Here is an 18469-nt window from a genome sequence, read left to right on the forward strand (position 1 = left end):
CCCCTGGGGGAAAAAGGGGCAAAACTTCCCCCTTCCCCCGATTCAATGCTAGTGAAAGACCCCAGCACAGAGCCAAGCACCAGCAGGCTCTTGCTGAATTGCCCCCCTCACCTCCTCCCCAATATAGCACCTTCCAGATCTCCCGAGGCCAAAAATTTGGGGTCTACTGCTATTGGAAAACTCACTTCAGAAACCCATCAGAAGAAAAACAACTATAATGAAAACACAGCTTCTTTATCCTTGCTGGTTCTCAACTTTTACAAGAGTTTGTTTATAGTGGGGTATAAATTAGCCCAAGAAATTGAAATCAGATATAGCTGGGCCTCTAAATGCAACTCAAGTGGGTGGTGATCTAGGAAGGCCTCTTCTGCCTTGTCAGAGTTCGTGGTTAGGGGGGCAGGGTGGGGTGGGCCCCTGCTCGAAGCCTGGACAGACAAGCCCAAAGGCAGCAGCCTCCCACCCTCCTCCCTGGTGGCTCCCCGTTGCTGCTGGCATCCCCACACTGTTCCTGCGGCCACCAGCCTGGATGAAAGCACACAGGCTGCCCCGGAACTCTGACAGCAACTCCCGCGTGGTCCACTGCCAGCCCTCCTGCCCCCAGTCCACTTTCAGCTGCTGAAATCGGAACGACTCTTTGGAATTGCTAATGCCAAACTTTTCACTTCACAGAGAGATAGAGTTCAGAGTTGGCCACAGGCAAAATTGCCAAGTACACACAATTTGTCTCTTTGGAACCCCCCTCCCTCTTTTCTAGATAACATTTGCTTTTTAATAGATACTTCCAAAGCCGCAGCCCCTCTCAGACCTCCCCTCACCCCAGAGGAAGACTACCTCCTCAGCCTCCATGTGGGGCAAGCCCTGGAGAACTGAGGGTTGACTGCTGAGAACGCCTCGCTTTATATTCTGCAGGGAAGCCCCGCTGAGAGAAAATTTATTTCATGTACTTTCTGAAATGGGCAGCAGCTCTTTGAAATGAAATTCTCCTGCATGAACAACTGAATACCTCTTTTGTCTCTTTACTTCTCTAATAAACTTGCTTACACTTTACTCTATGGACTCGCCCGAATTCTTTCTTGCGCAAGATACAAGAACCCTTTCTTAGGGTCTGGATCAGAACCCCTTTCCAGTAACACCAGGAGTCCCAACCAGAATCATAAATTCTTGAGGTGGGCCCAGCATCTGTTGTAACAAGCCTTTTGGGGATTCTGATGCATGTTCAATTTGAGAACCACTGCTCTAGGCAGAAAAGTTGGCGGCTTTCCAATCTCTGAGTCCCTTAGTTCCTTATCATGGTAACATGGGTTTTACACATATGATTTCATTGTATAGCCCCAGAGGATAATAATACCCTGCAAGACAGATGTATTGCTAGTTGCTGTAATGAATAAGTCTAAATTTTCAGTAGCTTAACACAATAGAAATGTATTTCTAGCTCATAGAGCCTAACCCAGGAGTCCATTTTGACAGTAGGGGGTAAAATGGACTCTGCTTCACACAGTTATTCAGAGACACAAGCTGACGAAACCTTTTTCATCTTCCTCATTTGGCTTCCAAAGTCACCTGGGAGTTAGCATGGAACCAAAAGATGGGAGAAGAGAGCATAAAGAATACACACCTACTTCATAGGTACTTTAGCCCAGCAGTGATCACTTCCAGCCATATATGATGAGTGAGAACTAGTCTCATTTGGGCCCTACCTAGAGGCAAATGGTACTAAGAAATGTAGTGCCTGCCTGGAAAAGTTGCTCCTTAGCCACAACTACAACTGTATACCATAGAAGGGGCTGTAAATTTTTGACAAACAGCTGTCATTTCCACCACAGTTTTGCAGACAAACAAAGGGATTACAGTTTTGCAGATGAACGAAGGTTTAGCCAGATTAAGTAATTCTCTGCAAGTCACACAGCTTGTTAAAGCTGGAGTGAGAAGTCAAACCATGGTCTGTCTAACTCCAAAGCCCTGCTCTTTAGAATACCTCATCATGCCCCGTGTGGTAAAATAAATAATCCCCCTACCCACCACCCCCGCCAAAGATGCCCATGTCCTCTTCCCGAGAACCTATAAATATGTTACCATATATGGCAAAGAGACTTTGCAGACATGATTAAGTTAAGGTTGTTGAGATAATCCTGGATTCTTTGGGTGGGCCCAAGGTAGTCACAAGGGTACACATAAGAGGGAGGCAACAGAATTAAGGTCAGAGAGAAAAAGGAGATGTGACAATGGAACCAGAGCGTGGAGCTGTGTTTTAAAGATGGAGGAATGGCCACAAGCCAAGAGATGTGAGTGTCTTCTAGAAGCTGAAAAAGGCAAGGCAACAGATTCTCCCCCCGAAGACTCCAGAAGGAACACATCCCTGCCAACACCATGATTTTAGGCTTTTGACCACCAGAACTGTAATAGAATAAATTTATGTTGTTTTAAGCCACTAAGTTTGTGGTAATTTGTTACAGCAACAACAGGCAACTAATAATCCTTATAGCACCATGTTTTTCTGTTGAGCAACTTGGTAACAGAGCCCCTTTGGCAGGGCCCTAAGATCTCTCCTCTCCATTTTTCCTTAGTCCCATCCAACAAGAAGTCCTACCCTCATCTGTGTCTTCCCAGCCCATCCCAGGGATAGAGCTGACCAGGGGAATGATGTGCCCTCATACTCTCAGAACTTCACACAGAGCCAAGATGTCAACCAAGCATCATTTTCAAAATACAAAAAAATAAATAAATAAATAAATAACATTTGAAAGTTCTACATATTAATGATTTTTATTTTATTTTATTTTTTTGAGACAGGGCATCCCTCTGTCATCCTGGCTGGAGTACAATGGCACGATCAGGGCTCACTGAAGCCTCGACCTCCTGGGCTCACGTATTCCTCCCACCTCAGCCTCCAGAGTAGCTGAGACTACAGGTGAGTGTCACCACACCTAGCTAATATTTTTTTTTAGAGACAGGGTTTCACCATGTTGCCCAGGGTGCATTCATGATTTTTTTAAAGTGCTCAGAAAACTAGGAATAGAGGAAATTGTCCTCAACTTGATAAAGAGTTACAACTAAGATCATACTTGATGGTGAAAGACTGAATGATTTTCCTCTAAGATTAGGAACAAGGAAAGGATGTTCACTCTTACCACATAATGCTGTGCTGAAAAGCACAATAAAGCAAGAAAAGGAAATAGGATATAGACAGATTGACAAGAAAAAGTAAAACAATCCCTATTTGCAGATGACATAATTGTCTAAATAGAAAATCCTAAGGAATCTACCCCTAAAATTCCAGAACTAATAAGTTAATTCAACAAGGTCACAGATGCAACGTAGATACATAGAGATAATCACATTCATATATACTAACAATAAGCATATAAAAACTAAAATTTTAAAGCACAATAACTTTACACTTACTCTAGAGAAAATGAAACACTTCAGTATAATCTTTTCCTAAACATGTATAGGATTTGTATCCTGTAAATTACAAAATGTTAATAAGAGAAATCAAAGACCTAAATAAATGGGGAGACAAATCATGATCATGCACTAAAATATTCAACATAGTAAAGATGTCAATTCTCCCCAAATTGAAATGTATAGGTTCAATGCAATGGCTATCAAAATTCCAGTAAGGATTTTTATAGACATAGACAAAATTATTTTTAAATTTATATGAAAAACCAAAGGACCTAGAATAGCTATTAAAAAAAAACAATTTTTAAAAAGAATAAAATGGGAGGAATCACTCTACAGATATTATGACATTCTATACAGCTACAGTAACCAAGACAGTATAATACTAACAGAAAGATAAACACATAGATCTACGAAACAGAATAGAGAATCTAGAAATACACACACAAAAATATGCCCAATTGATTTTTTTAACAAATGTGCAAAAGTAATTCAATAGGAAAAACAGCCTTTCCAACACATGGTATTGGAACAATTAAACATCCATACGCAGAAAAATATAAACCTCAACCTAGTTCTACACTTGATCTTAGCCAAAAGGCCAAGAAAAAAAAGTCCCCTCAACCGAATTCTCACATCTTAGATAAAAATTAATTAGAAACATATCATGGACCTAAATGTGAAACACTTAAAAAAAATCTTTGGGATGTAGGCCTAGGCAAAGAGTTTGTAGACTTGATAACAAAGCACAATCCCTAAAAGAAGAAACTGATGAATTTCACCTCATAAAATGTTAAAACCTTTGCTCTGGGAAAGATTCTGTTAGGAAGATGAAAAGACAAGCTACATACTGGGAGAAAATATTTGCAAACCACATATCAAACAAAAGACTTGTATCTAAAATATATTTTAAAAATTTTAAATTCCACATTGAAAAAGACAAACAATCCAATTATAAAAGGGACAAAATACATGAACAGACATTTCACCAAAGAGTACATATAGATAGCAAATAAGCACATGTAAAGATATTCCGCATCATTAGCCATTAGGGAAATGTGGATTAAAACCACAATGAGAGATCACTACACACCTATCAGAATGTGTAAAACAAAAAATTAATGATAACACTAAATGTTGATGAGGTTACAGAAAAAAACTGAGCACTCACACATTATTACTGTTGGAAATGTAAAATGGTACAGCCAGTATGGAGAAAATTCCTTATAAAACTGTATGCCTGCATTTACCATACAACCCAGAATTGTTCATATCCCCCCAAAAATGGAAACAGGTTGACTCAAAAACCTATACATGAACATTCATAGCAGTTCTATTCATAATAGCCCAAAATGGGAAACAGCCCACATGCCTTTCAATGGGTGAATGGTTAAGCAAACTGTGGTCCATCTATACCATGGAATACTACTCAGCGATAAAAAGGGACAAACTACTGATACATGCAATTAACTTGGATAGCCCCCAATGGAATGATGCTAAGTGAAAAAGCCAATCTCAAAAGACTACATTCTATTATTTCACGTATGTAACATCCTTGAAATAATAACACTGTAAAGATATAACAGATTCATGGTTGCCAGGGATAGGAGATTGTGAGGAAGGAGTATGTGAATATAAAGAGGTAGCATAAGAAAGGTTCATAATGATGGAGAAGCTCTGTATCATGATTGTTATGTAATTACATGAAGCTACCTACACATGTGATAAAATTTCATGGACCTACACACACACAAACACACACACACACTCACAAATGAGTACATGTATAACTAGTGAAATCTGAATAAGCTCTGTAGGTTGTATCAACGCCAATTTCCAAAGACAGTTAAGCAAGATGTCAACATTGATAAAGGTGGGGTGTAGGGTGCACAGGACCTTCTTGTACATATCTCTGCAACTTCATGTAAACCTAGAATTATCTTTTTAATAGTTTAAAATTTTTAAGTAAAAATAAAGAGCTCTTGACAGTTTACAAAACGATGTCATGAGCATTATCTGATTCAAGATGAGCCTCCCTAGGAGGCTAACCCCTAGCCTAGGAGGTTGCATAAAGGAGATTTGCACCCCATTTTACAGATGGACAATGAGATGCAGATGAGCAGCCACCCAAGGTCACCCAGTTGCTAAGTGATCGTGAAGACAGGTAGTTAACCTCACCTTTGATGATCCCCCAATCCAATGTTCTCTCTTCCTTCTTCCTTCTTTCCATATAGCAGGCATGAACCTTAATGGCAGGAATTTAACTGTACCAGAAATTTCCCCATTTCATAGTATTCTTTGGACCAAAGTACATCAAGCTCTAAACATTCATTCCTTCATGTTTGTAGAAAATTCAATTTTTGACACTATTGAGTTCCCTCCCCTGCCCTGGAGTCAAACAAAAACCTGGGAGGTTTCTATGATGCCTAGGAAATAGGCAAAAGACATCTTCAAGTCCCCCCTAAGCTGCCATCACCATTGTCTTAGTACACATGCTATATAGAAGACCAGGTGCCCAAGGTTCCAACTATACCATGGTGCATTGCCCTAGGGTGTAAAAACCTCCAAGATGCTAAATGAAGTGACATTTTCAAGATACCAGTGTTGGCCAAGTCTCCATTAATGGAGAGATCACAACTACCATCCCCACTCCATTCACTTTATTAAGAGCTTCTTTTTGAATAAAACATTACTTCTTATATTTTATACTGGTTTATTATTTGTGGTTATAAGAAAAAAATTTTAAGCGAATTGGTATACATGTTTTGTTGCTGAGATACATGGTAGACAAGAAAAGATTTTCAGGCATAAAAATACACTACATCAATATAAAATTCTGTGGGGAAAGTGAAATGGAAATATAATTTCAAGGAGTAAAGAGAATGATGTAAAATTTCTGACTGTCAAAGAGCTTGTCATATACTTTTAAAATAGATAATGGTGGCTGTCATATCATAATATTTTGATTCCAGTAGGTATGATATAAGAGTTTTATTTTTAAATGTCAATATTTACAATATACTGACTGTCACATCCTTTGGAACCACAGTATTTAAACTTATAAAGTATTTTAGGTTTCAACTCTGTAAGCGTGAGGGAGTATGTAGTTTTGCAAAATTCTTTTAGGGGATATGCAAGCAAAAAAGACTTGGAAGATCCTTCATTGAGATGAAAGTTTCCTGCAGTGTGGTATGTGGGCAATTCTTCTCTTGGAAAACAAAATGATTTTATGTGGCACAATGATGGTCCATCAACTTCACTTGTCTAACATTTACCCTTGCCTGTTTCTCCTCCACCATCTGCCATTCACTGTGTCCTACTGTGAAGCTCTTCAACACTCACTCTGTACACCCTTCAAAACAACCTTCCATCCTCTACCCCTTCTGGGGCCCTCTCCTAGTCCCTGATGCTGCCCTCTCCCCCGCAGTGACTTACTTCTCCGAACTTTACTTTACCACTCCACTGTAATTCTAGCCCTGCTCTCTGCCTCCTCCAATCTTCCCTCTTCTCCCCTCTGTAGTTCCTTCTAAGACTCTTCTCTGAGCATGCTACAGTCCTTTATGAGTCACAGCCTCCACCTGCCTGCAATCACTCACCCTTAGACCCTGTTCCCTACCTTCACATGGAAATGGACAAACATTATAAAAATGGTCCAGAAGTGACTGAATCTCAAGTAATACTGCTTTATTCATAGGGCATGTGGATGTTCAACAAAATGCCTGACCAAACCCCTCATCATATCAACATGGACAAAATATAGACACATGCTTACATAAAAATACAGTGAAGTGGGTCCACTTATCTGCTGGTATTATGAACTAGGTCACTATAACTGTGATGGCATATGATCAGAACTAAAGAGAAATGTAGGCAAGAAGTGAGGATGGTAGAGGATGAAGAGAGATCTAGGTGGGCTTGACCATTTAGGGAAGCCTGCCTGGAGCAGATCAACTATGAGCTGGGTGTCAATCCCTGTCCCATTGTGGCTCTGTTCCAGCTGTCTCCAAAGGTCACCCAGACTCATTGCATTGACCCATCATGCCTCAGAACCTGCACATGCCAGTCTGTGACTTGTAGGTGCTCTCCTGATATGTTTCATTGCAACATCTGGAAATAATAAACCCCTTGCTATTCAGAGGCAGTCATTGTATCAGTTGGCTACTGCTGTGTAACAACAATCACTAAAATGTGAGTGTTTACAATAAGAATTTATTTGTCACACACCAGTAGTTTGCCTGGGACTCACATGAACTAGCTTGGGTTCAGTTAGGAGGCCCTCCTTCAAGCTGTAGATTCAGCTGGGATTGCTTTCCTGATATGGTCTAAGATCTAGTCTCTTCCATATGGGTTAATTCTTGGGCCTGGGCTGAATGAGCAGTAGCTACCCATGGGAAGATCTTCTCATGAAGATAAAGACATGAGAGAGGGAAGATAAAAACACATAAGAAATCCTTGGGCCTTGGCTCAAAACTAAACTTGTGCTGCTTCTTCCCACATTCCATCGTCCAAAGTAAATAACAAGGTCAAGCTCAAAATCAAGTGATAGAGAAGGCTGTTTTGCCTTTTGTAAGAGAAGATGCAAAGTTACAAGGCAAAGGGCATGGATAAAGAGAGGGGTGTCAAATTGGGATCGATAAATCCTTTTCCTACAATCCCCCTCTGCCGCCTTATGTCCAGAAAGCCCATCTAATCATCTGGTTTCATTCTGCCTGGGTCTTGTCAGAATTCGATGATTCTCCTTATGCCTTCCCCCATTCCACAGCTCTTTTTGTGCCAGGGAAATTAGCTGCCAGAGACCTGAGCCCCTCACCAGCTCTTTCCAAGGACTATATATGTTTGTTTCTGATCCCCCCAGTTATGCTGTCTGCACCCAACACTGAATGTAACACTGTCCCATACCCTAAAAGGCAAGTCCCTTCCCTGGCCAGACTATGGTCACCTTACTTCCATGTACGTTGCTAAAAATCAGACCAGGTACTATTCTGTGATGGATTCTATCTTCTCTCTTCCCTAGAAAGACTTCACTATATGTTGCATTTATCTTTTTTTTTTTTTTTTTTTTTTTTTTTTTTTGTCTCAGACCCTGCTGGGACTCAGCCATCCCCAGCCAGGCCCCATGAGTGCTCAAAGGCCAGTGCTATTTCCTAAGGTGTGTGTGTTGGATGTGGTCTGTTGGCATTCAGCATCCATTCCCACCTCCTTCCATTGTGTCTTCCCATACTACAAAAACTAGAAAGCTAAATACCCTATTTCTCTGACTCCCTTGCAGCTAGGCTTTTGCACATGAGCAGGTTTTACCAATGGGAATTCATACATGAGTCAGAGACCATGTTCCTACTGCTTTTCTGCCTTTAAGCAGAGATGTGTAGTGTTTCTGAGGCTGATTTCCAATATTTAATTTGCACTACAGGGGTGTCATATGTTCTTGCTTTGTGGCTTCTATTTCTTTATTTCCTTCTTCCCAATCAGCTTTCCCCTTCTTTGTATTCCAAATATAAACCCCAGACTGGAGTGCGCAGGTTCTGAAGAATGGTGAGGTAACCCAATGTGTCTGGGTGACCTTTGGAGACAGATGGGGGATTGTAGGAGAGAGGCATCAATAGGGACTTCCTGGTCCCTGGATGGTGTGTTTCAGTGTCAGCCTCCTCTGAGTCTTCACCTTCTCAATTGTGTCTGAGGCAGGATTTCTTTGAGTCAACAAGTTCTGTGATGTTTGGGCAACCATTCCTACTTGTCTAGCCCTTTAAAGAATATGGGAAGCACCTTCTTCTCTGAATTCAAGACTTTTCTGTTTAGATACCCAAAGGGGTTTCTGTTTCCAGCACTGAACCCCAGTAGATCCACCATGATGCCTCGTGGGCTTGAACTACAGTAGCACCTGGGTAAGTAGTGCAGGTTTTCCAAAAAGAACAATATCTGATATACCCACCTGTCAGCAGAGGTTTTCCAATGAATGCTGCCCAGACTGCATTCTTTACTAAACTAAGCCAGGCAGCAAAGAAGCAAGAAGGCATCACCAGGAGACCTAAGGGAGCCAGCCTCAGGCTGGTCCCAGCCCAACGTCTTAGTTCCCTTCTGCTTGGCTGCACCTTGCCATGGGGCCTCCTCTGATGCCCTTGAATTCTCCAGGCGATGCTAGGAGACTATTCCCCCATCAGTCAGACCACATGGACAATGCCAAAGGTTAGTCGCCACCCACAGATACTCCTCAGAATTTGTAAGAACAGCTTGTCTGTAACTAAGACAGGGGAAAGATGCAAGGGTGGAGAATGATTAATGGCCCCTTCATAGCTGATGTAAAGCAAGTGTGATCTGCATTTGGGGTGTTGATACTTTCTCACACCACAACATTCCCACATGGTAGCAACCTGGGGGACAAAAACAACAGCCTTGTCTAGGGGAGAGAAGGAGGTGTCTGTGTTCTTCAGTTGCTTTGGAAGAGAGCATGCATTTGGGAAAATGTTGCCATAGGGGGCTGTTGGGTTCCCGTGGAGTTTGGCAAAGTTGATGTCTCTGGAAAGTCCAAAGGTGATATATTTAATAGGCGGCTTGTTTTCTTTCTTCTTCGTGGTAAGTGTCTAATCCCAAGGACAGACGAAGTCCCCATCAGACTACTGCTGAAACCAAGTGGGATTCTGCTTTTGTAAGAGGAATACAAAGAAACACAATGAAGGAGAAGTTGATGGGGAGGCAAGAAACAAAGAAATAGAAGCCACAAAGCAAAAATGTATGAGTGGATGTGGACAAGGAACCCATCTCCATGGGATGCCTGTGGGCAGAAGGGAGCCGAAGCTCTGGAAGGCGGAAGCAGGGCCCTGGGACAAAGCATCTCAAAGTACACCGTATCGACAGTCGCACTGGCTGGAAGTCTTCAGGACATTGTGAGCCTATTTCTAAACAATATGGTTGTTATACCAAGAGTCAGACACACAAACGTCCACTGGACACTTCCCCAGCACTAATCACAATGCCTAGAGGTAAAAATTAGGCCAAAAATTTTAGATACTTTTTTCTCTGGTTACAAAGGTAACATATGTCCATTGTGGAAAATACAACCAGGTAAGAAAGAACAAAGATTTCATACAGTTCCACCGCCGAATTCCCACTGGCAACTTCAGTTGGGTTCCAAAAATCTGCCTAGAGGTATAACCTAAACTCACTTTCATTCAACAACTTTCCAAAGGTCAGGTGAATAAAACAATGCTTTTGGAAGATTTCTACATTACCATACTAGAAAATAGATATAATAATTGCCTTGCTGTATTTTCTTCTTTCTGTGGATCTTTCTAAAAAAAAAAAAAAATGAGACCTTTCAGTATATGAAGTTGTACATCCTCATTTCTTCACTAATTATTATGTTCTATTTTTCTATATAACTAAATATTATTTGAAAACATGCTTTTTGAAAGACTGAATTAGTGTTCATTGTTTATAAATCTTTTAGGATAGATCCCTAAAAGCTGAATAACTATGTCAATGGGAATGTTTACTTCTAAAGCTTTTAATACTTTTTGCTAATTGTCTTACAGAAAGTTTGCACCAATTTACACTCCCACCACAATGTTTAAAGGTGCATTCAAAATACTTTTTGTATTTTGCTCTAGAAAACAGCCAGTCTTGGTCAATGTGATGCTATTGTGGAAATTTATGAAAAAAACTGAGATTTTTCAGTCTTGGTTCTGCTGTGTATCTTTGGGAAAATTAGTTCACCTTTTCATGACTTAGCTGTCTTAGGAACACCTCAAGCTCTAATATTTTTGAAATTGTGTTTTTTTTAACTGAGAAAGATTTTTAAATGTAAAGACCATATTTTATTCAATTAGTATAATGTCAAAGACGTAATAGTATTAAATGAATGCATACACTATTGAAAGTCTGTTCAGCACTTGTGATTGGTAGAACTTAATACTCCTGCAACAGTCACTAGAATAGCTATTAAGAGAGAGATTTGTATCTGTTTTGTTCGCTACTGTATTGCCATGCCAAAACGCATGCTAGGAACATATGGGGTGTTTTATAAATATATGTTCAATGCAAGAATGAATTCATGGGGAAAATTTTATTAACTGGATGTAGCCAACACTGTTGGTGCTCCACCAATATCCCTTTGGTGCACCTTCTGGGCACCTCCAGCTTTGGTGACCAGATTCCCCACACTGGCAGATTCCTGCCTCTAACACCTGGGTCTCTCTGCCTAAGACTTTATCTGGCCACAGCAGCATTCTCGGTCCATGCAGGGCAAACCAGAAGTGGTGGGGACCTAACACTTCCAGAAGCAATTCTCAAACAAGGAGGGATGGGAGTTGGTGGATAAATATCCCAGCTTCCTCACCCCTTGGTGGGACATTTTTGAGTTATGTTTTACACAATCTCTCAGAGAATCCTTAGTAGAAATGAGCCCAGATGACCACAGCAGTAATCTGCTCATTCACACACCCTCTTTCCCATACTCCCTCACCGTGCTTCTTGGGATCACCTTGCAAATAAACTACTTGCACCCAAATCTTCACCTCAGAGTCTACTTTTGGAGGAACTCAAATGCTGGAATCGATGTTTGCAAAATTATTTAGGTCCATGACTTGAAAATGTATCCCCTTTTTTTACAAGGAACACATTCTCCATCATGTTAATTCTGAGAGCGGGAAGAAAGCTGGTAAACTCACTTGGCAACAGTGACAAAACCCCACATTTAAGTGAGGTTTTGTGACTGTGTGTGTGTATGTGTGTGTGTGTCCAGAACAGCTTTGGTCTCAAGGTTGATTTGAGAATAGATGTCAAGAAAGAGGGCAGATGGCCAGGAGTGGTGGCTCACGCCCGTAATCCCAGCACTTTGGGAGGCCAAGGCAGACAGATCACCTGAGGTCAAGAGTTTGAGATCAGCCTGGCCAACATGGCGAAACCCAGTCTCTACTAAAAATACAAAAATTAGCCGGGCATGGTGGCACGTGCCTGTAATCCCAGCTGCTCAGGAGGCTGAGGCATGAGAATTGCTTGAACCCAGGAGGCAGAGGTTGCAGTGAGCCGAGATTGCGCCACTGCACTCCAACCGGAGTGATAGAGTAAGGCTCTGTCTCAAAAAAAAAAAAAAAAAAGAAAAAGAAAAAAAAGAAAAGAAAAAGAAAGAAAGAAAGAAAGAAAGAAAGAAAGAAAGAAAGAAAGAAAGAAAGAAAGAAAGAAAGAAAGAAAGAAAGGAAAGAAAGAAAGAGAAAGAAAGAAAGAAAGAGAAAACAAAACAAAGAAAGAGGGCAGGCAGTTAATTATACTAGAGAATTCAAATTGAAGAGTTAAATGTAGCTTAAAGCTGGAGAGGAGTCAGAACCTGTTCTCGCCCCTGGGGAAGACTTTGGCACCAGGATGCCAATCACCACACATCAACAGTGTGAGTTACTGGAGCAAGGCAACCAAGGTTCATACTTTTCTGAATCCCTCCAGCTGCTATCACAGTGCAGAATACAAGGTAGGTCTTTAAGCAGGAGTTGTTCACTGCTTGAAGCATAATTTGTGTACTTGGGGACTAATAAACAAGTATAGAAAACTGTGTATATCAGTCAGGATTTTAACTGCAGACAGTAGAATCCATTCTAGCTAAGAAAAATTTTGAAGGCTAGAGAATCTCTGAAAAGCCAGAGAATGAGGTAAGGAACAAGGCTCACAAATCTCACCAAAGGGCTGGTCCAGTAGAGACACCTCTGCCACCTTCTGGGCACCATCACAACAGCTGGCACCACCCACCCATTGATGCTGAACCTTGCTGCCTCTGGAGGTTGTTGCTGCCACACTCACCCTGATGGATTCCATGCAGTAACACTGGCTTCTTCCAAGTCAAATGCTGACCTGCATGTATTTGACTGGCTGAGCCCTGGTGTCTAACCACAAAGGAGGTCAGGAAAGTGAGACTCTTTCTTCCATTGTGGGAGATAGTACTTAAAAGATGGGGCATTCTCCAAATAAAAGAAAGATGTTCAAAGGTGCTAGGTCAAAAAGGACATCCACTACACCTCACCCACCACTCTGCAGTGCCCTCCCCCACTGCCATAATGCTTACCATCCCTGAATACCTGTTAGCCCTGAGTTATGCCAGCCTAGTTAGTGGCATCTTTGTAATGGCTACATGCTAAACACCCAGCCAGAGAGGCAGAAGTTAGAGGAAGAGCATCAGTGGGTGATCGGAGCCACTGCCTGAGTTCAAGGACATATCCCCTCATACCACCTAAACAAGTATTGTCCACTAGAAATATAGTATGAGCCACAAATGCAAGCCACATATGCACTTTAGAATTGTCTAGTAGCCACATTTTAAAAAGAAACAGAAACAGATGAAATACATTTTAATAATGTATTTTATGTAGCCTAATATATCCAAAATATTAATATTTCAATAGGTCATCAGTATAAAAGTGAATTTTGAATAAGCTATATGATCATTTTATTTTTCATACTGTCTTTGAAACCCAGTGTGAACCTTACACCTATTGGACTAACCATATTTTTAGTGCTCAAAACCACATGTGGCAATTTGATCCCATGCGGGACAGTGCAGACACTCCTTTCAGGATGTCAATACCCATGCTGTGCCCTCCTCCTATTCAGCTGCGAGCCACCTACCACACTTGTGGTGGGGCAGCCATTTAGAGAAGCCATATTTCTATAATATAATGTAGTGAAGAACTGTTGCTTTATTCTGTTTAGGAGTTGAGCTGAGTTACAAAATTTCTCACTCCTAGTCCTCAGTCCTCCTGGCTCCCTGGGAAATCTATGATCATGTTCCCACTTTACTGCTGCCCTGCTGCTAATCCCTCCATGACTTCACCTTCCCCAGGGCTAGGGATCAGGCAATCACCTCGGATGCAAACTTTAAAGGGATGCCAAAAAACTCAGTCATTGAGATAAATATTTTAATGCAATATTTTAAAAAATTAAAATCAATGCAAAAATCCATGATGAAGATAATATCAATTTTTTTAATGACAACAAGGCCCTACCAGGTCTGGTTTTAGGGTGAGGCAAGTGAGTTGGGTGGTGGGAGAACAGGGACTGGCCTTCCCCTTCCCATTTCCTCAAGTGTCTCTAGACAATGGGACCACTTTCCTAGCACATAGTAAGTGCACAATATGTATTACTGGGGAAATGAATAAATGAATGACAAAAAAAGTCTTTTCTGTCTGGTTCTTAATTATTTAGTGTCAAATTCAGTTTTAATGAAATGCAGTAATATATTGGTTTGATACAATTGCAATCAAAATCCCATTGGATTTGTTTTAACTTGACAGATTGGCTCTCAAATTTACATTGAAGAATGAGTAGGTGAGAACAGTGAACAAGAACATGCAAGAAAAAGAGTTATTTTAGTAAGCAAGAAAAAAGTCTTCAAGAATGGTAGCTCTGTTTGGTTTCTGCTCCTTGTCTACACAACCCTCAGCCCTAGCTCCTGCACAGCCATGGCCCTGCAGCAGTTCTCCCATGTGGGGCAAATCATACTGCCAGGGACCCCCTTCCCCTCCCAAGCTGATCTTGGCAGGTAAGACATGGTTAAACAGACAAGGACCTTGAAGGGGGAAAGAAGGAGAAGAATTTTCCCAAAGTGCAGCCTATGGTCTGAGGAGTTTCTGAAATCAGGGAAGTAAGTTCCAGAGGTCCCAGTCCTACAGACCTTTATCCCCACTCTCCCACCCCTAGACAACCCCCAGGTCCTGGCCACATTGGTCCAGCCCTCTGGTAGCCTTGTCTTGCCCATCTCTCCCTTCTAGCAGCATCTGTTGGTTCACTCCTTTGTCTCCCACCTCCTGACCACCTCTAGCTGCCCACACAGAGTGGATCTCAAAACCCAAGAGAAGGACAGAGCTCTGCTTGGTCCAACTCTATTGCTCATGCTTCTCTCTACCCTTAGTACTCTGTCCTCTCCCTCAGCACACACATACACACACACAAGCAGATGCACACACACATGCACACAAACACTCACACACATGTCCCCACTCCCTTCTTTCTTGCTCTGTCTGTCCCAGCCAGTCTAGCTAGTTGTTCCTCTTTCTCTCTATCCCATCACTCATGATACATTTGCATTCACAAGCATGCACTTGCCAAAATTCTACACTGCAGAGTTCCCTTTCTGCAGAGAGAAGCCTGGAATGGCAGGACCTGTGGTCCAGAGTCACCTAACAAGCAGCAAGTTTAAGAGGTCCAGCCAGTGAGCTGGACTACTTAGGGAGGGACGGGGAGGGCTGTGTCAGAACAGAAGCCTATAGTAGGAAGCTGGACCTCTCAGCCGCGAGGACCATATGCACCCTTGGGTTGTGTGTGAAGGGTGTTGGTGCTGCTAAGCTGCCTTAACAAAAAATGTGAGTGGCAGAAAGGGGCTCTAAGAATCAACCCCGCAGAATTTTGACATTGAAAATCCACTAACACCTCTCTCAGCACATGTCCCAGCGTCCCAATGCCATATCATACCCTCATTTACTCCAGCACCAGAGGTAGAAATGGGATAGGAGACAAAGGGCTAGACTCCTTCCTCTAGGCTGGGGTATGCATTTCCTTCCTTTCTTCCCTTGAGGTGAGGAGGCTTCTCCTTGTGATGGCCTCTGGCTTCCAGCTTCTTGGCTGTCCAAGGGGTGCCCTGCCATATACAAAAGTTCATGGTTGTGGCTTCGGCCTTCCCTGGCCTAAGTGACTGGGACCTTGGGAGTGAAGCCCTGTGTATGGGACCAGGCTCTCTGAAACCGCACTCATGAGTCCTGAGAATGCCCCAAGGCCTCTGCCATACTACCTCCTCCCATGCCACTTCATCTTCTTTCCCCTTCCTCCCCCACTCCCCTTCTCCTTGTACCAGACACCACGGCACAGTCCTGAGGAAACTGGGTGCCCTCCTGCATCATCTACATCCAAGGCAATGTTGGCGAAAGAAAAATTGACCCAAGAACAATTGCCGGCTAATATATGACTGTGATTATTGAAGTCATTCCGTACTTTCTGGGAAGAAAATGTCACTAACTTGTTAAATGGGTGCTCTTTCTTGGTCTGACAGGATTAGTCTTCCATCATCTTCCTTCCTACAAAGACAGGTGGAACTTTCCAGAGCCAAGACCTTTCTGTCCCCTTTGACAGTCTTTCTCTGTTCCATTGAAGCTTCCTTATCATGTGTTCACATTGTCAGGATTTTACCCGGTGTCTTATCAGCTAATTAATCAAACAGTCATGGCCGGGCGCGGTGGCTCAGGCCTTAATCCCAGCACTTTGGGAGGCTGAGGTGGGTGGATCACGAGGTCAGGAGATCGACACCATCCTGGCTAACGTGGTGAAACCCCGAATCTACTAAAAATACAAAAAATTAGCTGGGCATGGTGGCGGGCACCTGTAGTCCCAGCTACTCGGGAGGCTGAGGCAGAAGAATGGCGTGAACCTGAGAGGCGGAGCTTGCAGTGAGCTGAGATTGTACCACTGCACTCCAGCCTGGGCAACAGAGCAAGACTCTGTCTCCAAAAAATAATAATAATAATAATAGTAAATTTAAAAAAATAAAGCAGTGAATTTCAAACCAATCTGTATAAAGATTTAATATGAATTTCTTGCCTATATATAAAATGCTTGCATTATTTTTTTTCGGTTTTTTTTTTTATTATACTTTAAGTTCTAGGGTACATGTGCACAATGTGCAGGTTTGTTACATATGTATACTTGTGCCATGTTGGTGTGCTGCACCCATCAACTCGTCAGCACCCATCAACGCGTCATTTACATCAGGTATGACTCCCAATGCCATCCCTCCCCCCTCCCCCTACCATAATAGGCCCCAGTGTGTGATGTTCCCCTTCCAGAGTCCAAGTGATCTCATTGTTCAATTCCCACCTATGTCCAGGAAATTATCCATTTCTTCTAGGTTTTCTGGTTTATTTCCATAGAGGTGTTTATCGTATTCTCTGATGGTAGTTTGTATTTCTGTGGGGTTGGTGGTGATATCCCCTTTATCACTTTTTATTGTATCTATCTGATTCTTCTCTCTTTTCTTCTTTATTAGTCTTGCTAGCAGTCTATCAATTTTGTTGATCTTTTCAAAAAACCAACTCCTGGATTCATTGATTTTTTGGAGGGTTTTTTGTGTCTCTATCTCCTTCAGTTCTGCTCTGATCTTAGTTATTTCTTGCCTTCTGCTAGCTTTTGAATGTGTTTGCTCTTGCTTCTCTAGTTCTTTTAATTGTGATGTTAGAGTGTCAATTTTAGATCTTTCCAGCTTTCTCTTGTGGGCATTTAGTGCTATAAATTTCCCTCTACACACTGCTTTAAATGTGTCCCAGAGATTCTGGTATGTTGTGTCTTTGTTCTCATTGGTTTCAGAGAACATCTTTATTTCTGCCTTCATTTCGTTATGTACCCAGTAGTCATTCAGGAGCAGGTTGTTCAGTTTCCATGTAGTTGAGCGGTTTTGATTGAGTTTCTTAGTCCTGAGTTCTAGTTCGGTTGCACTGTGGTCTGAGAGACAGTTTGTTATAATTTCTGTTCTTTTACATTTACTGAGGAGTGCTTTACTTCCAACTATGTAGTCAATTTTGGAATAGGTGCGATGTGGTGCTGAGAAGAATGTATATTCTGTTGATTTGGGGTGGAGAGTTCTATAGATGTCTATTAGGTCTGCTTGGTGCAGAGTTGAGTTCAATTCCTGGATATCCTTGTTAACTTTCTGTTTCGTTGATCTGTCTAATGTTGACAGTGGGGTGTTGAAGTCTCCCATTATTATTGTGTGGGAGTCTAAGTCTCTTTATAAGTCTCTAAGGACTTGCTTTATGAATCTGGGTGCTCCTGTATTGGGCGCATATATATTTAGGATAGTTAGCTCTTCCTGTTGAATTGATCCCTTTACCATTATGTAACGGCCTTCTTTGTCTCTTTTGATCTTTAATGGTTTAAAGTCTGTTTTATCAGAGACTAGGATTGCAACCCCTGCTTTTTTTTTGTTCTCCATTTGCTTGGTAGATCTTCCTCCATCCCTTTATTTTGAGCCTATGTGTGTCTCTCCATGTGAGATGGGTCTCCTGAATACAGCAAATTGATGGGTCTTGACTCTTTATCCAATTTG

The 18469-nt window shown here is 41.8% G+C and overlaps 1 protein-coding gene across 1 annotated transcript in view; it reads right to left on the reverse strand.

Annotated features, from left to right (window-relative positions):
- Positions 1–375: 375 nt before the first annotated feature.
- BEND2 (BEN domain containing 2) overlaps positions 376–18469 on the reverse strand; it is a 123447-nt gene continuing 105353 nt past the window's right edge. The window contains 1 exon segment of the mRNA XM_077988395.1: positions 376–661. Within this exon segment, the coding sequence (XP_077844521.1) occupies positions 376–661 (286 nt within the window).

Source organism: Macaca mulatta, chromosome X (genome assembly GCF_049350105.2).
Source record: "Macaca mulatta isolate MMU2019108-1 chromosome X, T2T-MMU8v2.0, whole genome shotgun sequence".
Lineage (NCBI taxonomy): Eukaryota > Metazoa > Chordata > Mammalia > Primates > Cercopithecidae > Macaca > Macaca mulatta.